This window comes from Thunnus albacares, chromosome 3 (genome assembly GCF_914725855.1).
Source record: "Thunnus albacares chromosome 3, fThuAlb1.1, whole genome shotgun sequence".
Classification (NCBI taxonomy): domain Eukaryota; kingdom Metazoa; phylum Chordata; class Actinopteri; order Scombriformes; family Scombridae; genus Thunnus; species Thunnus albacares.
The window spans coordinates 30464023-30486534 of NC_058108.1; the positions used below are offsets into that span (position 1 = coordinate 30464023).

Genomic DNA, 22512 nt, shown 5'->3' on the forward strand with positions numbered 1-22512 from the left:
TGAAACAAACACAGACAGCCTCACACCTTTCTGACCAACACTGGCAAGTTTGACACCTTTTTATGATAACTTGATGCAGCTGTACACTGCTGCATGTTGCATGATGAGCCGATACATTACTTAAAAATGAGAAACAATGACACCTTAAAGTAAATATGAAGGTTCTCCATGTCAAAATACACATAGATACACATAGATTGTTTATCTGTGGTTTTACTAAGAATTATAATGAGGAAGGAGGTTTATTTTTGGTATCAGAGCTACATGCAGCATGTCTGCCAGCTGCCCTCACACTGACCAACAGTCCATTCTGGCTTCAGTCATTTCTCTATAAACCTGCTCTTAATTTAGACTCTTCAATTACATTTTTATGAGCTTTCATAAAGTCAGCAGTTATGATGTAGCAGGTACAAACACTGTTATACAATCAACTCATAGACCCAGTATTGGTGCCAAAATTTATGTTATTATTTACACCTGTACTTTTTCTGCTTGAACAAGTCAAAGTGTTTGCTGTGAAAAAGGTCCACTGATTAGAAGCGAGGGACTAAAACAACCATGTTGTTGGCAGAAGTTGGATGTGTGTTTACTGGTTTCAGCTCGAACATCTCAGGTATAAATGTTTATCCTCTCTGATGTAATGATCATTTACTGTTAACTGTTGTAGAAAATTGCAGATTGATACAGAAAACAGAAAGGATGAATAAGATTTTCACTTCATTTGCCAGAATGAGCTCTTCAGATGTCCTTCATGTACAACATATTATACTATTATTAGTCCTATTCTGCATGATCTGCAGTGTTTTAAGTTACCATAAACTTCTGCAGTTTCCACCACAGAAACCACCATCACCGTCCATAGACAGCTTCACATCTCTCTGTTCTCACTTCAGTAGTTTTTACAACTTTTCAATGAAAATATAATGCAGTTTAACACTAAAATATCTGGCATGAAGAACCAATACACTATAAAAACTGAAAATAAAAATAATAATTGTGATGAGATACAGACTAAGAAATATAATGACATCCATAAGTTAAAGTCAGAGTTTTCCTTCTCGAATTATGACATCAAATAAATACTGAACTATGTGAGGTAGATTCTGTACTAGAGGAAGAAGCAGGAAGGAAGTGAATTTCAGTTGTCAGAGCTTCATGCTGTGCATCTGCCCGCAACTCTCACATTGATCAACAGTCCATTCTGTCCTCTTAAGTCTTTACTGTGTAAGAGGACTGCTGTTGATTTTGACCATTTATTTATAGATTTGATGTTTTATGAACTTTCATAAACACAGCAGGTGTGGTAAGGCCATTAAAAAAATAATATAATCAACTTTGTGTTTAGAAGCAGAGGGACTACAACAGCCTTGTTGTTGGCAGAAGCTGGCTGTGTGTTTATGGCTTTCATTCTGTGCATCTCAGGTATGAATTATTGTTTATCTCTTCTTATATAATGACTGTAAACATGATATATATAATATGAGATTATTAACTGTAATCTGTAAAAGAAATAATATTTTACTTGATTACAGGAGTTAAAATGTGCACAACCTGAAGAAAATTGCAGATTATACATCAAATGTCCTTCATTTACAATATTTCATACTATCAATATTCAGTGATTAGTACTAGAAGAATGTTATAATTATGAATCAATGCTTCTGTTAAAGGGGTTCAGGGACGAGCAAACAGCATCTGTGCCTTAAAAGGTTCATCAGTGGATCTGCCCTGCTCAGCTCAACATCCCACTTCAAGCAGGAAATGGTTCACTGTATACTGGGATGGCTTCAACTATGTTCAGACTGAGCTCTCTGCAGATGGAAATCGTGTAACGTACAACATGTCTGAAGAGAGTCATCCAACTCTAACAATCAAAGATCTGACAGACAGTGATGCAAAGTTTTACTGCTGTAGAGAGAGTGCAGAAAACCCACAAGACTGCATGCAAAGTGTAATCGTCCTCCATGTTGCAGGTACAGTGGTTTTCACTAATGTATTACTTTAAGAATGAAATCAGAATATGAATTCTTACATTGTTCACCATCATCTCAGACCTGCAGGTGAAGGTGATTCCTGCCACAGAGGGACAGACAGTATCACTGATTTGTAGCTCCAGTTGTCCTCTGACTGAAAACCCTGCAGCCTACATCTGGTACAAGAACAGAGAGTTTCTCTATCAGGACTGGTCTCCCTGGTACCAACAGCTGGTCAGCAGTGAGGAAGCAGTCAGATACTCCTGTGCTATCAAAGACTACGAGCGTCTCAGAGCTCCTGAAGTCTCAGTGGGTGAGTGACAACATTTGGCTCCTTTTCATGTTACAAAACTTCACGTTAAACACTTTCAAGAATATCTTTACTATTTAAGCTTTGCCTTAAATTGTAAAGCCTATGAAATACTGTAACTAAGTGTTTACCATTTAAATTACTAAATGTTATTTGTTTTTGTTCAGATTCTGTCACATCGACCTGCTTTACTGTGACCTACGCTAAAGGAAGAATGTGTTCTGAAAAGCAGACATCAGTGGATGAGTCCTGCTCCATCACATATCCCAGAGGTTAACTTTCTCCAAACATCCACAAACATTTACACAAACACCACTCCCACCACCCACACCTAGAACACCTTTAAAACAATATTTTAAGAATAGACGTCTAATTGACCATGAATAATTTATTTTCGTATCAATATTTTCATGTCATATCTTTGCTTTCTTTATTTTCTAATTTTTACTGTTACTGACATGTTTACTACAGTTCTGCACATTCTTCTTTTCTGCACTAACCACACTTTAATAACTTTTTAATCAATATATCATTTTTAATTAATTCAACATGACACACATAAACTGTTGAAAAATGTTTTTAACATCTCCTAACAGAAGTAGGTCTACAAAGGACTCCTGCAGATGTGAATCATGTTAGACTGACCTGTAACACCAACTGTCCACTGACAGACATCCAAAGTGCCTATAGATGGTACAAGAACAGACTCTTAATGTCTGAGAAGAAACAGCAGTTTTCAGTTCCCAACTCCTCTCCTGATATCTTCTCCTGTGCTGTCAAAGACCACGAGGATCTGCACTCTGCTGAAGTCTGTGAGTATAAACCAACTTACAGTCTGTTATTACTGTTATATTATAGGATGGCACATTTGTCTTTAGTTTGTATGCTTATTGGGCAACATGAAATATATTTCAGAGGTGTCGATTCAACCTCATTTTCATTTTCTTTGTAGTGTTATTAATCCATTATCTGACTTATGATTTAGTCAGTGATGGAGGTGATCTGCTGGTAACCAGTGTGTCTTATTAAAGACAACATGAACTGTTGATTAGTGTTTGAGTTGATATGACTCGCTTGTGAAGCTTTAAATCACAGTCTGTATAACGACAACACATAACAATTACACAATAATTACACATTAGAAATTTAAAAATACTTAAACATTTAATTTAGAGATTGTGCCATAAAGAAAAATTAAATGCAAGCTTCAGTATAAATCCAAACAATGTTTTACATTTTTTGTAAAGGAGCCATATAAAATATTTAAAGAGATGCTTTAGCTGCTTTCACATTGTGTGATATTTCCTGATTTGAAGAAAACATGATTTATAAAAAACACCTGAACTTTTACCACAGATTTTTTTTATTTAAGTATTAGGCAAGGCTACTTTAGCAGTTATTTAGAGTGACCCTATTTTATGTCTTTAATCTATATTTCAGGTGTTGATTATAATAACTGCTGGAGTGTAAATTACATCAGAAGGAGAATCTGCGCCCTGGAAGGCTCTTCAGTGAACATTTCAAGTGAATATTTGTATCCTGACAACCAGCAGCCTGTGTCTAAAGTTTGGTATAAAATAAAGAGAAGTGGTGTGTACGAAATTGTGAGGCCGACTAAAGGTGCAGTTCGTGTGCAGTATCTTGACAACATGAACAAACAGCACATCCTGAGAATCAATAACCTGAACAAGAATGACTCAGCAGAATACACATTCATACTACAAAAAGATAAATGGACATGGAGGGCTGATCCACCTGTGACTCTGATTGTCTCGGGTAATTCCTGTCTGTATACTTTTCAATAGAGACTGTGCTGCTCTCTCACCATGTACTAACAGAAGTCAGCAGACTTTATTCTTTAATGCCTACAAGAGGACTAAAGGCTGGTTCATGCTTAATATGATAACACTAACAAAAGAGTAGAAAGTCAAAACGATGTAACTGTAGCTAAATTAAGTGCATACAATAACCTGTATGCAGGGTCATGCACCACCTGAAATTCATAACAACAAAGTGTAAAGATGCATCTGTGTTTTGTCAAAATCAGACCAGTGATTTCTTAAATATCACACAATAAATCATTCACAGTGAAGCCATGGTCCAATTATTCACCGTTTTAAGAACTTTAACAGATAAATCTTAAAAACTTTGGCTAAATTAGGAGCCTGTATTCTGTCTACTGTCTCAATGGTCTAATTAAAACATCATGCATATTTAAATGTGTCAAATCATTGTAGAAGTTGTATCTCCACTAAAACAGTGTAGGAGAGAGAGAGAGTTCAACATGCTGCAACTTAAAAAAAATGCATGTAAACAGGCAAATGAAGAAAACATTCTCACCACTTTGACACACAGTATAAAGAAATGTGCTTCAAATATAGGAAACACAAGCAAATAAAAGGGAAGTTACAAAAATAAAGAAGTGTCTGGGGGACATGAAAAACTGATGTCAGGATTTGCTTTTTAGTGTTCAAAAATGAGCTAACAATGTTTGTTTTAGTTTCAAATTTGATTTTGTGTGTAACCTACAAGCCTATTTACTACTCTGTACAGTTTGCATTGTTTATTTACTTACAGTGTATTTCTTGATGTTACATATGTGTCAAAAATATGAAGATCTTCATTTGTTTGTGTTTTAATAAGTTGCAGTGCATTGAGCTCTCTCAGCCACCATAGTTAGAGAGGAGATCAGAATGGATGGATGAGCCTACAAAGGCTGTGACTGACACAGGAGTCTATGCTTCATGTCTCATCTTCTACAAAGCATTTTTTTAAACCATGATGGTGATTTTAACTAGTACAGTAGTTTTAGTTACCTAAACCTGTCTGTACCTTAAACGTAGGAGTGGCAGATTAGAAAACACTTACTGTATATGAGTTGTTTTTTTATCATCATGTCATCTGGGTTGTTTTGAAGGACAGTGACAAACCTAGTTTGTAATTAAGGTATGAGGACTTTTAAGATGATACGTCTCTTTTACATTTACTGACTAATCTAATAATCTTTCAGACTTGGAAGTTAAGTTGTATCCTGCTGCTGTGGTGACAGAGGGCCAGAGAGTCACACTGACCTGCAGTACCAGCTGTCCTCTGACTGACAACACAAACTACATTTGGTACTTGAACAGTCGACTTCTGATGGCGCCAGAGAGCCAAAACAAACACCTGGTTCTAGACCCAGTCAGCATTCAGCATGCAGGAAACTACTCATATGCTGTCAAAACCCACAAAAACATCAGCTCTGGTGAAAAGACTCTCACTGTCCAAAGTACCACAGGAACATCAACAGCAGCAGTTGGAGTTGTTGCTGCTCTCCTGGTTATAATACCACTCACCGTCTTCTTCTGGATTAGGTGAGAAACACTGAGCTTTGTTTTAGAGTCATGACATTTACACACTAACCTGACATCATCTATTCATTTTTATATTCACTCATTTCACTAAGCAGGAGAAAGAGGTCCTCCAGCCGTTCTCCTAGACTTGAAACATCAGACAATATGGAGCAGGTAAAATAAAATAATTTAAACAATTCTGCCACATTACATAACATTTCTGACAACAACCCTGTTTAAATGCTTTTCTTGCAGGTTATTTCTTTACTAAACACTGTTTTATCATTATTTTCAGTGTTGATAATTCTCTTGGAGAAACCCTAAATGGGAAAAACTATTTTTATTGTTATTCATGAAACTGGAACATAAAGAAACCAAACATCTGTTGTTACACTCATTTAATATCTCTTCCAAAACCATTATCAGTTGTGTTCTACTTGGAATTGTTCCATATTGCTTTGGAGGATCAGCCAAAACTTTAACATAATGTAAAATAATATTATTTACTTTCTTTATCAGCTAAACCCTGGTCCTGTGTATGAAGACATCTCAGCTCAAGCAACAGAGCAGGATGACCTTTACTACAGCAGAGTTTACTTCTCTAAGAACCAGACAGATCCGCTCTACACCACCGTCCAGCCACATCAGCCCCAAGAACAGACGCATGTCCTCTATGCTGTTGTCCGCTTTAGATCCAACACAACCCCTGAGTAAGCATCTCTTCATTACAACTGATTACATTTGAGAGAGATAAGAATTACGTAGCTTATTACAGGCTGGACTACATGATATCTCAGACCCTACTGGTACTGTTTTGATAAAACTTGTGGGTTAGGTTCTTTCACTGTGGTGTTTAAAGTCTACATTGATGATCACTGAACACACCAATGATCAGATTTTCATGAAACTTGCTTAAAAGGTTACTAGAATGTAGTTAAAGATTGTGAGACATATGACGAGACTGCATCAACTGAGAAAAATCGCTTTTCTTGTATATTTTTGAACAGCCTACTTTGAAACATAATGACAGTACATTCTTTTCTTTTTTCTTTTTTTTCAGGTATAATGGCCAGATGGTGGATCCCTAAAATTACACAGCAAGCAAAAACTTCAAGAGAGTGAATATAACCTTCCTTCATGATGTACAAAGGGATATTTTTCTGGTCTTACATGAGCGAGCACCTCAGGAGCACACTGGCAGTGATGGACATCCATAGAAACAATGGTTTGTTTGTTTCAGGGCAGCTAAACGTATGTATTTTTCGGACATAACGTTACAACAGTTGCCATGGTGATAGCAGAAATTTTGAAATTGTCACATTATTGATTGAAAGGTAATGTTAGTGTCTTGCTACATTTTGATCAAAGTACTATTGTATAATTGCTAAAACGTGATTATAAAAAAGGATATTGGACTAACCATGAAATGGTTAATAATTCATAATTACAGGTTTCCATTAAAGATGAAAATGAAATCGGAATTTATTTGTTTAACACGATGTGACATTACAATTAAAAAATGGTTTTACTTTCTCTTACAAAGCATCAAACAATAATTAAAGCTTTTTAGCAGTTGTTGTCTTTAATGCTTTTCTTAAAGGGTCTTTCAACTAAGTTGAATGCAAAAGTTAAATGCAATTGTAAGTTTTGAGTTTTGATGGTGGGATGACCCTTTTCTTTACTATGGATTGTACCTTTAAATAAAGTTGACTTACTTTAACTGATGCTCTGAATTGTTCAATGGTCACACAGCATTCAATTAATAAAACAGGGATCTAATCTTACCCGTGCTGAGTTAAATAACATGTCGGCTGAAAATCAAGTGCACAACAAAGAAACAAAACAGTCATGGACACAACTGAAGTCCATATTAATATATTTTATTACCATACCAGTATACACTTCAGTAATTAATCCATATACAAAAAAAACATATGTAAATAATTTGTTACTTCTAGTTTAGGTTGTACAAACACCAGTGCAGTATTGTTTCTTTGTCTTTCAAGTAAGTTTATAATTCAAGTGTATAATTCCAGTTGTACAAGTACATGTTAAATATTTGTTCAAGATACCTTTATGAAAGGTTGTAACAAGTGTACAGTGTGCAAGCAAGTTAGCAATGGGAGTGAGGTTATGTTTAAAGTCAGTCTAAATAACCTATAAAAAGGCATGACAGTGTGATGTGAATGAAAGAAAACAGTACAAATTTGGGCCCCAGACACATAAGGCAGATCTGGTTCATCATCACCGTCGTCCAAGCTGTGTTACAGTATATTGCAGATTTTGTCGCGCTACTGCAGGGTCCTTCTGATATGGCCTTAAGTAATATGTCTGTACATTGTCTTTGCAGCTACTTGGGTAAAAAAGAAAGAAAGAGGAACAACAAAATGAAGAATGACGAAGGGCATTATGGTTTTATCACAACCAATGAGAACTGGATTCAAAAACTTATCACGCAACACTATAGAGAGGGGGAGGGTGACAGTAAACTGACACTATCACAGTCACAGTGTATACTGATCTTAGTATGATTTAGTTGGAACCACTTCCTCCTACAGTTCCCCTGTATTCACATACCAAAGAAGGGAAACTCCACACTCTATTTCAATGGTTTATATACAAACACATTAAACTTGATAAGGTCAGTGATAAGGTCATAAGATGCTACATAACTTGTCTTCCAATAGGCGACATCCTGTCAGTTATTTTCCTGTTAGATTTCAGTCTCTGCCATGTTTTATACATTTGCTATCGTGTACTGACATTTGAGTGTAAATATGAAAGTCGCTGTGGTCACATTGGCTCAAGGGGTTTGTCTTAAAGAAAGAGCACACCGCCACAGACATCATAGTTTCGATTCGAACACATGTCTCACTAATCTTTGTGCGTCATCCAATCACTCTTGTCTTTGACTCCACTCAAAAGACTCCTTTGCTCTCCTTTTCTCCATTTTGCTTTCACATTCCTTTCTGCTCTTATAGCCCCATCTTCATAGCCTTTCCTCATGATTTTCTTGTGCTTTCAGTTGTCCATTAGCACTTTTGCCAGGGATTGGAGGACTTCTCTCTTCTCATAAAGGTACATTTGGGTTTCCCACAGCATGTCCACCAGGACTGCATCACTCACTTCATCCAACATCACCTCTTGAGACAGCTGGGGGCTCAATCTGTACAAAAGACAATAAATAAATAGTTTTAAAGTACATTAGAGATAATAGACCAACCATGAATACTATAAATGCCCATTTGACAAACACAAACAGAAACAAACTTGATCAACATGCATCTCAGGCTGTAACGATGTGGGTCACTCAAGCTGAGCTTCAAGCCAGATGGTGTTGGTTGGTAAAGTTATACTGTCTATGATGTTATAGAGCTGCAATGATGTCTAGTTTAGGCCAGGAACATAGCAGATAATCATTTACTCTTTGCCAGCTGGAGTTAAAACAGAGAGCAGAGACAGCAGTAAATAAAGAACTGAAGTGCTGCAGATTTATGGTCAGCTGACCTGTGGTAGATGGTGTCGATCATTTCACACCAGGCTCTTGCTCTGTCGACTGCACAGCCATCAGAATCTGTACACTGTCCAGTCAGAGAGAGAGGAAATATTAGAATTAGAGACACTTTCTGAAATGTTATTGATACTGGTTGTCATGTCCAAAATATCAGGAATATTAAAAGGCTTCACAAAAAGTGGAAAACACAACTCTGGCAGGATGAATTCATATGAAAAAACATATAGTTTCAGCTGTGGATGATGAGCGTCCAGCACTCATTGATTTACACAAGGAACAAGGTAAATTTAAAAGCAGGCGCTCAAACTATACTCACACAGTCCACCAGCATCTTGCCCAGCTCTTTGGCTCCTACAAAACTCTTGGCCAGCTCCAGAGGGTTAGAAGGCCGGAAAACATCCACAGAGCTCACCACCACCTGAGGAGGTTTACCTGGAGACACACAGGAGCACAGATACTGTACAGCTGGAGGAGCAGGAGGAGTTTCTAAATTTAGTTACTCATTGTGAGTTGTGTAAATGTTTTTTGTTTAGTTCAGTGGTCAAAGCAAGGTACAAACATAGTAGGAGTTAGGGATGTAAATCACTCTGATTAGGCTTCAGATCTCTAATATCTCTTTGTAAGGACATGTGTCTTCCTTTCCCCCCCAACAGCAATTGAAAACATCCTTTAATCTATGCAATAATAATAATAATCAATAGTTTTCTTATTGTCAACAAATCTCATGTGCAGAGCCGAACCAACAATGAACTGATCCTACTTACAAGTGTTGTGAGTTTATCCAAAGCCTGATACATCTTATTCCTCTGAGCTCCCCTGTTGTCATTAAAAACACGTCATATTGACCTTTCATCTTGACGTGTCATCATCTCTTGACTTTGCACTGAAATTTACAAAGTCAAGAGGTTGTGACATCTAGCACAACGAGCTATCAATACACTATAAACAGAGGCACCTTAGCAAAATGCATTAGCATGCATCACGCTCAGTAGGACCTGCATTACAAGGAACGTCTCTCCTGAGACTGAAAATGTTACTGCTGTTATTAATCTTTGGAGCCGTCTCTAAACAAACTACAGTAACTATTGCCTTCGGGGGGAAGGAACATGTCACTCACAGCGGTGTGGCTCATTGACATGTTTTTAATAGTTTTTGGACAACAACAGAGGTCTATGTCACAGAGGAATATGATATATTAGGCTTTGGATACACAGACAATACTTGTAAGTAGGATAGGTTCGTTGTTGGTTTGACTCTGCACATTAGATTTGTTTACAATAATAAAAATATAGAAAACCACCAGCCTTATACTTTAATAGACTCATGTTGAATAGTGAAGATGGGGTTAGACATAAACTAATCTAAGTGACCATTGGTTTTGCATGTAGAAAAGTTAGTGTGAATTACATTATTTGCCATTGCAGACACAACTGTGTGGCTTACCAGTTCCAAGGGAGACCACTATACCCAGCTTCTTGACCTCCGTCCCATGACCCTGAGAGAGAAGAGTTAAAAAGAGAGATGATAGATTATTTGATATTTTTTAAAAGGAGGACTAGATAAGTAAGGTGTTAGGTTACCTACCTCTGCTTTTAAGGCTTTGTTGTACTGATGGATTTCTGACATGGCGTCTAGTGTCGGGTTGTTGGCCAATAGCCCTCCGTCCAGAAAGCGGCCCATCGGTCGGAAGTAGGTGGGGGCAGCACCACTGGAGCGGGCAGCTCGCCACACAAGTTGTTCTGATGTAAAGATTTTAAAAAGTCATGAAACAATCGATCTAATCGACTAGTTTATCATTCTGGGTGCAAACTTAAGTACAAAGTGAAATGTGCCAAAATGTATCAATAACCGAGTTTGAAACAGTGAAGAAGTGAACACATTCATCCATGTTGAAAAGGGTGTGGGGCTGAAACATGTTTTTTGCTGCTTTGCTATTTAAAGTATTCAAAAGCATGTATTCTGGATAATATTTATACGTGAACAGATGGGAATTTGTGAGGTAATTTTGTGACTGACCAAGTTAAGTTCTTTGTGAACCTGTTCCTTTGTCTCTCACTCACAAACACACCTTCAGCTGTCACCTTCCTACGCTTTCTGGTTGGCTCCACTGTGTATCCTACTATCAACACATCCTCATCCTCCCATCCTGTAACAACAACATGGTTGCCACTCAAACAACACAACACAAATGGACTTCTCAGGCTTCGTTTTCTAAATAAATATATAATCCTGAATGAACTGAGTATAATTTACCACCATGTGTAGAGTTAGAAAATACTTTACTATGTCACCATCTGGTGGCAACATGAAGGACACTGTGGCAGACAGCAACACACACCACCACCCACCATTCATAAAACATTTGAGCACTAGTGCAGTTGGTCTAGTACCTTGTGGGACAGTGAGAGGCTGGAACGTGGCCGTGGTGGCATACGGGGGCTCTCTGTGGACGGAGGGAGGGTCATAGTTCCTGAAGATGTGCAGTTCTCCTGGATGTCTGTCAGCCAGAACACTGGTCACCATCACCCTGTACAAGAACAAATGAATGAGTGAAAAGATAATAGAGTAGATGTGAGTTTAACATAAAAAAGTGAATTTTAGTCAGATATCTCAGCTTTTGTTCATCATAAAAGTGTTTGACAAGACATTCTGATCTAAACCTGAAAAACCAGCACTTTGACACCAAAATTTGCTCATTTACAGATTCTGGATCCTCTACTACTAGTTTTTAGCCATGCTAGCAGCATTGTTGGATGGTGAGGTCTGTCAGTCATTCTTTCTTTCTCTCCACTTTGGTCCAGAATGAAATATCTCAATAACTACTGAACAGATTGGCATGACATTTTGAACAGATCTCCATTGTCCCCAGAGGACACATCCTACTGACTCTGGTGATCGCCTGACTTTTCCTCCAGCGCCACTATGAGGTTGACATTTTTAGCTTTTAGTGAAATGTCTAGTGTCTCTACTGCCTTTTTACACTTTTCTGCCTATTGCCTAGTGGACACATTTAACTCTAAAATCCCCGTCAGACTTGTTTTAAGACAAAAATGTGTCTGATGTGGTTAGAAATTCTTAAAATGACATCTACTCTTTCTACCTCACTGAAAAATCCAGACTCTATGAATATGCAAATATTTTTTATTTCAAGATGTCTCCTACTTCACTGAAAAGTCCATTCTCACTGTATGTGCACTGAAGGTTTCAAATCTCCTCATCACACTTGTGTAAGTGCGTATTGGACCAGAATTAGCAAACTAGTTGCGATGTCAGAAATTATGCTCATACGTACACAACTTTTCAATTAACACAGAAACTTTCCAGCTTCAGCAGTTGAATGTGAAAACAGTCTTCTAGTGTCAAACTCTGCACATACATCGTTCTGTTAAGTGAAGCTCAAACATTCAAGTGAAGTTACAACGACAAAAACATATTTCTTCTAGGATGAAAGGACTTCAATAGGTTTGACATGAACAGTTACCTGGGGTATTGGACGTCTGTCATCTTGGTGTTCTCTCCAAATTCTTTCTTCAGGAAATCCTCCAGTGGTGCTGATTCATAGGGTCGTGACCCTTTGAACACCTGCTCTTTCATCCTGAAGTACAGGCAGCGAAGGTACTCCATGGACTTTCCTACACATTGAAGAGACGCCATTATTGTTTTGATGCTAGGGTATGAAAACTCTTGGAAGCAGAAAGAAAAACACACTCACCGTGGATTATAGCGAGGGCCAGAATCCCCCCAGTGCTCGTGCCAGCCACCCAGTCGAAGAGCTCTCTGGTGGGCCGACCGGCCTCTCTCTCCAAAGCGATCAGCATCTGGATCAGCACCAGGCCTTTTATACCTCCACCATCCAGACACAGCAGTCTTTCCATCCTGCAGACGAGAGGAGATATCACTTTTTTTACACCAGAACTTTTTGTCTCATCTAAGACAGAAAAACATACAAATAACATGTTTTCATGTTACAGTAATAATAATATATTTTTAAAAAAAACAACTTTGTTATTATTATTCATTATCCTTTTGCTACCACATAGCCAGATGCGCAGAATTCATGGAAAAAATATGAGACAAACTTTACTTTAAAGCAACATTATACAACGATTTACCTTAAAATAACAGTTTCATAATCATTTTGATGGTACACTGACTTGTTATAGAGAGAAAGGCGCCTCTTTCATTCCCACTCCGCTCCCTGAACACCTGTTCTTGCACTATGTAACTTGGGTTGAGCAGGTACGATCCTTCACAAGAAATAGTAGTTACCTGGATGTAACTCCAGTTCTATGAGTAGGTGAGTGTTCAGCTAATAAGCGACAGCTGGTGTGCCTGATGAGCCCTTTGGTGAATTATAATCACGTGTTATCTCACCAATATGTAGCTATATCGGTATCAATAGAATTAAGTTACATACTAGCGGCCACCAGACTGTATTTTCCGTGGTGTGTGAAGATGATGTGGATCGCAATATAAGTCGGTCAGTATAACGCTAGCTGTTAGTAGCTACATTTTAGCACACAGCTGCTGTGGGTTCAGACAATCATAGAAATAAGATCAGCCAGAGGCACAGCAAGGGATGTCACAACAGTAATCCCGTGTCTAGACCGCAAGTGTAGCAGTGAGTGCTCCGTCTGTGTGTCTACACTGGAGACGTTCTGTGTAGACACACAGACGGAGGACTCACTGCTGCTGCTGCTCTGCTAAATGTGCTGCTCATGCCACACTTGCAGTCTAGATACAGCAAGTGTTGAAGTCTGTTCACCTTCAAATAGTGTTCCCTCATGTTACAGTAGTACGGTATCCTCACTGCTCAGATATCAACAGAATTAAATGCATCAGCGTCTTTTAACTACCACTTGTGGCAGCAGAGGCTGCTGTTGCTGCTGCTCAGCAGAAGTTACATAGTCTTGCTTTAACCATGAAAAACAGACGAGAAACTGTGGAATTACAAACATACTCACTTCCTTTTCCCCGTTTTGGGCCCGTCCACTTCGGATGTGCCTCTGCTCATTGCAGTGACTGCAGCCCCCACGAACATGATGTCCTCAAACCCTGTGAGCCAATCATAACAGCTATTGGTGTGGGACCAACACATGGCAACAGTATTGATCAAATTCATGTACAAAGGATGGAAAAGGAAAGGGGTCACTGGGTTTTCTACAAGCCACAGGGGAGTTATACCAAGAATGTCAAGTAGATATGTGTGCATGTTGCTTTTATGTAAGGATACTTGCTTTATCTTATTTAATTTGAAAAAATAACCTCTTTCTGTTAAATACTTTCCACACATTCCTTCTTTTTGTTATTTGGTATTTTAAGGATTAAGGATTATTTGAAAGTTGCACACAAATCATTTTTTTCACTAATCAGCAAACTAAAAAATACAGTAAATGTAAAAAGTTATAGAAAATGTAAAAGAGCTCAAACAGAGACATATTCTGTAGATGAGAGAAACATTGAAACAGAGTGCAGTGAAGGGGAGGCAGAGGATGGGACGTTGGTTGTTACCTATGCCTGGAGGTGGGGCCTTGTTGGAGATGGGGGGAGGACTGGCAGGGGAGGGGGGGAGGCACCGCTGGACCCCTACACTACACAGCATGTCCAGCAGTATCTTTCTATTCGGACCTTTCGTTTTAACGAAAAAAACACACACACACACACACATGCACGCAAATGGAGTTAGACATGCACAAACACCACAAAAAGCAGAGAAGAAGAGATAGAGGGTGATAGATAAGAGACAGAGAGAGAAAGCAAGAATGTAAGCAGGATGTTAGCAATTATCATGCATTTACAAAAATCAATAAATGACAGCAAACTCCATTTACCATCTTTTCTGCTTCAGAGCATCGAGTATGCGGTTTCATACACAATTGTCTCCATGTGAAAACAACAAATATGCTCATATAATCATCTTGTTTCAATAGACAGACAGATCCAGTAGAAACAATGCACAGACCTTTATTAGAAATCACTGAAATGTCAAATTATTTTGCCTTTTGCATGGCAATGTAAATGTTGCTATGGTAGACATTAAATGTTGCCGAAGAGGTTGAAAATTTTTTTTTTTTTAGACTAAAAAGTCAACATATCGAGAACAGCTCAACAGAGTTCTGACTTTCCACATCCACAATTGTAAGCCTTTACTTTTTGCTTTATATCCTCATAATACACTGAATTTATTAGAAAACACTCAGTGCACTAAAATGTAATCTAATACAGCAGTCATGTAATAAATAGTACATTTGGGATGCTGTTCTTACGCGAGCAGAAATCAGAAATATGTACTGAAGGCCTGATACAAATATCTTAATCGTGGCACTGATGTAAGAGCAAATGTTTTCAGCTTTTGCAACTGAAATGTTTTGTAAGTGCTGCCCTCTGCTGTTGAACAGGTAGAACATGTGCAGATGGAGAAGGAGACTGGAGCTACATCAACTGAGAAGTTTTGGTTCCACAAAATCCCCTTACAGATCAGAGAGCGAGCTCTGAAATCACTGAGTAGCTGGAAATGATCAAATCAAAGCTTTATACATATGCTGCAAATGTACAATGGAGTGTGTGGTGTTTTTACATCATCCACGGTAAAGTTGCATGATGCACCTTTAAAAAGAAATGCTGCAAGCTTTGTAACCATGCTGCTTCTAAACAGTCACAAAACAATGAATTAGTAGCAAGAGCGGTACAACTGGTCTTTATATTTAGAGACAAGACACTAAAGATTGTTTCATTATATCATTACAACCATTTTCATGCATCGGCTTTACCATCTACATTGGAATACATGCTGTTAAATGAGACTATGGGTTAACATGTTATAATCTGATTAAACTAGAACAAACAGGCGTGTTAGGTCAGTCACATTAAGTTCTATAAATATAACACAGCTTTTCACTGTCCTAACTCAGAATTCCTACTCTGTTCCTTATTTTCCTGATTCAACTTCTGTATACCTTACAGTTGATATCTCTCTTTCCATCCTTCATGTCTCTCTTACCTTTGCTGGTGCGTGCAGCGATCAGTCCAGGTGTTTCTCCCAAGTCGTTGTGGATCTCCACATCAGCACCAAATACAATCAGAGCTTTGATCAACTCCATGTGGTCCATCTAATTAATGAGCACAGTGTCACACAAGTGTTGCATTATTTTATTTTCAAAAAAAACGGTGCAGCCTGATTTCCCTATTGTTTGGGATTTTTAGCATAAATCTCCTGTAATCTGAGTCGTAGCTCTTAGTGTTTTCCCCTCATACCGATACTGTGTTGCCACTACTTAGCAAAATCACTCCTTGACATTTCTCCTCCCTTTCATGAAAACTTTGATTATCAGTAAGATTATTGTTTTCACCTGGAAGATAAGAACAAGGCAGGCGTAATATCTCATACACTCACCTTCATAGCGAGGTGCAGAGCTGTGTTCCCGTCCTGTCCCTTCAGGTTGGCGTTGGCTCCGTGGGTGAGTAACACCATGGCTGCCTCAAAGCGGCCCTTCTTGGTCAGAATGTGGAGGGCGCTCTCCCCGGTCTTACTGAGATAGTTCACCATACAGCCATGCTCCAGCAGCAAACGACACATCTGGCACAAAGAGAGGAAGACTTTATTAAATGGACAGAACAACAGGACTTCTCCTGTTACTTCTTCCTAAAACCTAACTTGCATGTCTTGGTGTGGGACGCCTCAATGACAGGCCAGCATTTCTGATTGGAAGCAGTGAATGTTGTTCAAACTCGGGTTGCTTGCTCACAGAGGTCATCAAAGGTCATAGATCCATTATTCTCCTATCAAAGCTTCAATGCTTTGGTTTCTCTAGAGTCAGACTACTAATTCTAACCACAAAACACTTGATGTTCCTCACCTCAGCAGTTTTGGCCCAGTGGAGAGGCGTCCCACCATATACAGAATCCTCAGCCTGGAGCTGGCCTGGGTCTGCTTTGAGGATCTCCTCCGCACACCTGACAGAAACACAAAGAGACTAGTCACATGTACTATTAACTTTAAACTATAGCACTATATGGTGCTGGTGTAAGAAGGGCTGAGTTAAGATTATTTTTTATATGTTTTATATATTATTTCACTTACCCACAACCCAAAATATAGTTTTAATACAATAACTGTCAAGTTACTCATTAATGCTGAGTGTAAATGACCCTAATACAGTGTGTTTCATGTGTGTAAAGTTTGCATTCATACAGTTATTTGTTATATTGATTTTGTTTTATTTACCATGAACACAGAAGTGCTTTATTTCAAAAAACAATGGTGTAAGTCAGTGACTCAGTGACTCAGTGATGGACAGATGCGGTTATATGGCTCCTCTGTTGTGGTCCAGCCAAAAAAAGAGAAGAAAAAAAAGAGTACAAGCATTCATCTACTATAATGGTAGAAGAGCAGCAGGGTAACCAGGGAAACTATTACTTCAAAACCATGTGTTTTGTAGTGTCATTGAGGAAAATACAGACTCCTCCCAGTTCCTGTGATTCTGTAGCTGGTAACTGAAAATGTACATTTCGGACAATAAAATAATAAGCAAATACACCACAGAGTGCAGGAGAGGCCGTACAACTCTTATGTTCATCGCCCTCGTCCCTCCATCAGCTCACCCCTTCTCGTTGTACTTCATGGCAGCATGGATGGCGTAGCCGCTGCCTCCGATGATATCACACTTGGCTCCGCCGCCCAACAGAGCTTTGACGGCCTCCACTCGGCCCAAGCGGCAGGACACATGGAGTGGCGTCTCCCCGTTGTTGTTCAGCTCATTCACCCCGGAGCACAACCGTGAGCACAGGATCTGGATGAGGAGATGATAGACGACACATTAGTAAGAGAGATTGATCCATCATTTGCCCCCTAACCTGATTTCATGATAAGTTAAAACCTCTTCACATGTACTGACCTGAATGATGGCAGGAGAATCCTGCTTGGCGGCGCTGTGCATGGGCGTCTCTCCGTTGCGGTCTCTGATGTCAGTGCGAGCCTGGCTTTCCTCCAACAGCTCCTTCACACACGCAGAGTCACTGCGCTCACATGCCAGGTGCAGCGGCGTCTGACCTGACGTGTCCCGAGCATTGATCTGACTGGAGGCAGAAAGACGACGAGGGTGATTTCATTTAATGTGCACATTAAAGCACCGCACAGGTGGTTTTGCACAATTTAGCCAGTAAATTAACATTTTGCAAAGTATACAGGTGGTTCAACTGATTTCCTGTTGTTTTCAAATTATATAAGTGCTGCATGGGAAGTTGATGGAGTAATGTCAAGTGATGTAATGGTGTAATTAATGGGCTAAGATTTTCTAAACCACCAGAATGATTTAAAGTATAAAACACAAAGTGTAAACTAATTAGTTAATAGTATTTTGTATTGTATGCGTTTAGCTGACACTCTCTCATACTGACTGCCTCACAATTAATGTCTCTGTAGAATAAGCTTACACATTATAATCCTCTCCTCAGTCAGCCAGATATATTTATCCATTGGTGAACCTGCCCTGAGCTCCAACTACTGCTTTAATGATTAGCTGATTCTGCCATCTGATCACATCTCCATGCTGATCACATCTTCTCAAACATGAGGACTTACTATTTTTCTGTCTTATATCATTGTAAAAATGATCTTTTGGACTGTTATTACAGCAAATTTGAAGATGAAGATTTGACTTTCCTCCCCTACTTTTATAGACTAAATGATAATAAAATAAAAAAATTGAAGATTAATTGAAAATGAAAATAATCATAGCTGCAGTCCTTGTAAGATCCATCAAAACCAGCTGAATCAAAATCACCACGTCCGGTCTCACCTCTGGACATAGTTGTGTTTGAGACACTCCCGCAGGCCCGTGTCCACGGCGATGTGGGCGGAGCTCCAGTCTGGGTGGTTGCGGATGCAGTCCACGATTGGCTGGGTGGTCTCAGCCTTCAACGGCAGTGTCTCATAGAAGGGTCGAAGCTTGAGGGCATACTGCGGGAACCAGTTCATGGCATCCTCCTCTGATGCCACCTGAAACAGCCTAAATCAGACAACGCAATGGTTACAACATTAAATGTCACAAGAACCTCAAGAGGAGATCTGAATGGGTGCCAAAAACTCTGGGAAACTGGTCACACTGGTACAAATGACATGTAAGATAACTGGATTGGAAAAGGAAGGTTCGCTTCAACAATGGGATTCTCAGTGGAGTACTAAACCCAAAGTCCATTGAGCATGTTCCAAAAAATATGAAAAGGTAGCACATCTCAAATATCCAAGTCAAGGAGGATAAAATACTAACATTTCACTTGTTTATTTGGCTCACATCACAATAGAAACGCCTTCTTCAGAGTGTTTCGAAACGCTCTGATATCAGCCGAATAAACAAGTGAAATGCTGACTTGGAAATTTGAGATGTGCTACCTTTTCATATTTTTTGGGACATGTAAGATAAATAACAATATTATAGGCATGAGCATTCATCAACTATTTTCTATGAGGAAAAATCATTCCTAGTAGCTCTGAGAGCCTGATTGCACTGGAATTTGATTTCTGATTTGATTTCCTGTTGTGGCTCGTGATTTCAAAGAGCTCCTTTATTTATTGAAAGAGACTTTTCAAATTACATTATATATTTATACAGTGTACTGTATGTAGAAAAGATTCGTGCAAGTTCTCTGTTTTGTTTCTCACTACCACTTTGGGGTGGCTGTGGATCAGAAGAACGTCTACTAATCGGAAGTTGAGTGGTTCAAACCCCGGCTCCACATGTCGCAGTGTCCTTGGGCAAGACATTGAACCCCAAATTGCTCTCGATGGCTGCGCTAGCGGTGTGTGTGAGTGTATGTGTGTGAATGTGCATTAGATAAGATCCTGACGAGCAGGTTGGCACCTTGCGTGGGAATGTTGGCATGTAGGTTAAAGCGCTTTGAGTGGTCAGAAGACTAGACTATCTTTATGCTTGTTTTCCTCTTAATACCCTTCCTTACATCCCTGGTTTTACTTGCTTTAATACATCTCTCCTTTTTTAAAGTATTTTATTATCTTTAACACATTTCAATCTTGTATTATTATTTTATTTTGCCATTCTGAATTTTTACATGTTTAACTTACCTCTGGTGTTTCATCATTGCAAATTCATGACAGTTATGATAGCATTTCCTCAGTTCCTATTTTTATTAAGTTCTTTATTTATAACAGTCAGTTATTGTTTTGTGCATGGATGGAGGTGGACGGTAACTGTACTGTTTTTAATAGTGTAAAGCACTTTGTGCTACATTGTATTTGTACGAAAAGTGGTATACAAATAAAGTCTGATTGATTGATTGATTGAGAGGCACTATATAATTGCAGGCCATTTACTAGATGTCATTTTAGTGTACATTAAGTTCTTAAAAACCTTTATCTTTTGGACTTCCGATGTTACGTTTGCACTGATCGCAATGTATGCGTTGGAGGCAAGCTCCACTCTTACATCTAATGCAGTATCTTACAATACACATTCAACCTTTAGTTTCAGTTCAGGCCAACTTGTTTTCGCCTTTGCCTTTCAGATCTATGACTGAATGGCTCAACGCTGATTCATTCAAGATAAACGCCTTTGATTCAGTTAAGCTGCTTTGTTGGGGGATTGTGTAGGTCAATAATATGTAATAGTCTGAAAGTAGTAACCAAATCTGCATCTTAAAAACGAACGGGTAATTTCAGATGACAACTGCAAATCCAAACCTAGTTCGGTGGCTTTATTAAAGCCACATCACACAACAAATGACACATTCAACACTCAACATTCCCCTTGATGTGATCAATACTGACCTCAGAGCCATATTCGGTGTCTCAGGACACATAAGCACACAGTCCCATGACTGGTACTGTGCATTTTTATACAGAACTATACGTCCCTCGTCTTTCAGCAGGATTTTTCCTCCTCCACCGTAGTCAGCCAGTGGCACATCTCTGACCCGGTAAGGGTTGGTAAAGAGGGTTGAGACAGAGGAGACTGTGTCCAACAGCCGGCCCAAGAACTGCATTGTTACCTGAGACGAAGAACAGACTGTTTAGGGGAGGATGAAACAATCCGAATAGTCTCTGTGATTTATAACTGATACATTTTTGTTGTGTTTTGTATTGTTTTGGCAGCACATGCAGAAATGTTTAGCTCTGCCCTCTTTGGCTGTTTGGTCTACACCAGCCTGTAGGATTGTTGTCAACAATAATGAATGATTTATTTCATCCCCAGGCCAGGATGTAAACCGTCAAGAGTAGCAACAGGTATATCCAAGATATTACCATTGTTATTACGATTATCATTATTATTATTATAGGTTGTGGCTGCTGACAATCTCTAACTCATGGTTAACGTTACATCTATGAAATTCGGGACAATCAAATATCAAAATAACAGCTAATACATTCGTTATTACAAGCTTGACTTCCACATACGTTGTCAACGCACGTTAGCTGTCAACTCTGCACATCCTATTTCACTTCACTGCACAAGACCTTCTCATAGACTGTGGAAAAATGAGGCTGGTCCTCATTTAATTACATTATGAACAAGTGGCTCCATTCATGCTGCTCACGAGTTTCTAGTTGTCCGGAATCAATTTGACATGATACCGACGTCAAAGCCCAGAGGCAGCGCACAGTTTCAGCGAAACGTCTATTTAATTCATGTTTTTTTAATATCCAACATATTCTGAGATATATTACTTCAGTAAGCCAGCTGTCAAGTGAAGCTAATCGCATTAAGTCGTATAAAAGCAGCCTGCCGCTGTCCGTCCATGCTCACCTGCTAACTGTCCTCTGAGCCGCTGCCGCCTGACTTCTGACGGCTACATCAACAACCGCGACACTGCAACCAACCTTGCTGCAAATCATGACTGACGGGATTTTGATCCAATCACAGCTCAGAGACTACATAAATGCTCGGTAAAATGGGCGGGGCATAATACATGGAAAAATATTGTCAAAAACTGGACTTTTTGACACTGCTAGGAAGTTCCAGCTGCAAAGAAAAGACCTTTGACACATCAATAACTTAGTAGTAATAGAGCTTGACATGAATATCACTATATTCAATCCTTAAATAAAATAAAATTAAGAAAAAATATATATAAGAAAGACATACAAAGACAATTAGGAACTTATATATTCTTAATCAATAATCAATATATATTCTATTGATATTTTTACAGTAAACTAAAGACCCATCTATTTAGTCTTACTTTTATGCAGTGTTTTATACTTTTATCGTTTTATTATTCTATACCTCTTTTATTTATTATCATCACCATTATTTATTTTACTCTGTTTTATTTTATTCTATCTACACTTTACTGTTTTTATTATAATCTATTTATTTTGTGTAGTATTTCATAATTGTATGTTTTGATTGTTATTTTTATTGCTTGTAT

At 38.7% G+C, this 22512-nt stretch overlaps 2 protein-coding genes across 2 annotated transcripts; one reads left to right on the forward strand and one right to left on the reverse strand.

Annotated features, from left to right (window-relative positions):
• The first annotated feature begins 1686 nt into the window (after positions 1-1686).
• On the forward strand, positions 1687-4088 carry LOC122976424. The gene is made up of 5 exons (XM_044344894.1): positions 1687-1973; positions 2053-2286; positions 2451-2555; positions 2880-3095; positions 3724-4088. The coding sequence occupies exons 1-5, from the start codon at positions 1841-1843 to the stop codon at positions 4086-4088; spliced, it is 1053 nt and encodes a 350-aa protein (XP_044200829.1). The 5' UTR covers positions 1687-1840.
• Positions 4089-7474: 3386 nt separating this feature from the next.
• pla2g6 (phospholipase A2, group VI (cytosolic, calcium-independent)) lies at positions 7475-21872 on the reverse strand. Its single transcript, XM_044338947.1, has 19 exons — positions 21809-21872; positions 20912-21132; positions 18927-19136; positions 18024-18204; positions 17731-17918; positions 16986-17082; positions 16523-16705; positions 16130-16238; positions 14641-14757; positions 14094-14184; positions 12842-13005; positions 12611-12761; positions 11520-11656; positions 11198-11275; positions 10714-10868; positions 10573-10624; positions 9446-9561; positions 9123-9196; positions 7475-8781 (listed from the first exon to the last, which is right to left on the reverse strand). Exons 1-19 carry the CDS (start codon positions 21842-21844, stop codon positions 8637-8639), a joined length of 2505 nt encoding a protein of 834 aa, XP_044194882.1. The 5' UTR covers positions 21845-21872; the 3' UTR covers positions 7475-8636.
• Between the last annotated feature and the right edge of the window lie 640 nt (positions 21873-22512).

What these genes read in the sequence shown, in the direction of transcription:
- LOC122976424 (XM_044344894.1), top strand. Translation starts at nt 1,841, where the DNA reads ATGTCTGAAGAGAGTCATCCAACTCTAACAATCAAAGATCTGACAGAC. An exon ending in AATCGTCCTCCATGTTGCAG is followed by an intron (nt 1,974 to 2,052) that starts GTACAGTGGTTT and finishes CCATCATCTCAG; the next exon opens with ACCTGCAGGTGAAGGTGATT. An exon ending in TCTGCACTCTGCTGAAGTCT is followed by an intron (nt 3,096 to 3,723) that starts GTGAGTATAAAC and finishes TCTATATTTCAG; the next exon opens with GTGTTGATTATAATAACTGC.
- pla2g6 (XM_044338947.1), bottom strand. Translation starts at nt 21,844, where the DNA reads ATGCGATTAGCTTCACTTGACAGCTGGCTTACTGAA. An exon ending in GGCCCCACCTCCAGGCATAG is followed by an intron (nt 14,185 to 14,640) that starts GTAACAACCAAC and finishes ATTGGCTCACAG; the next exon opens with GGTTTGAGGACATCATGTTC. An exon ending in ACAGACGTCCAATACCCCAG is followed by an intron (nt 11,657 to 12,610) that starts GTAACTGTTCAT and finishes GTTCTTGTACAG; the next exon opens with GGTGATGGTGACCAGTGTTC.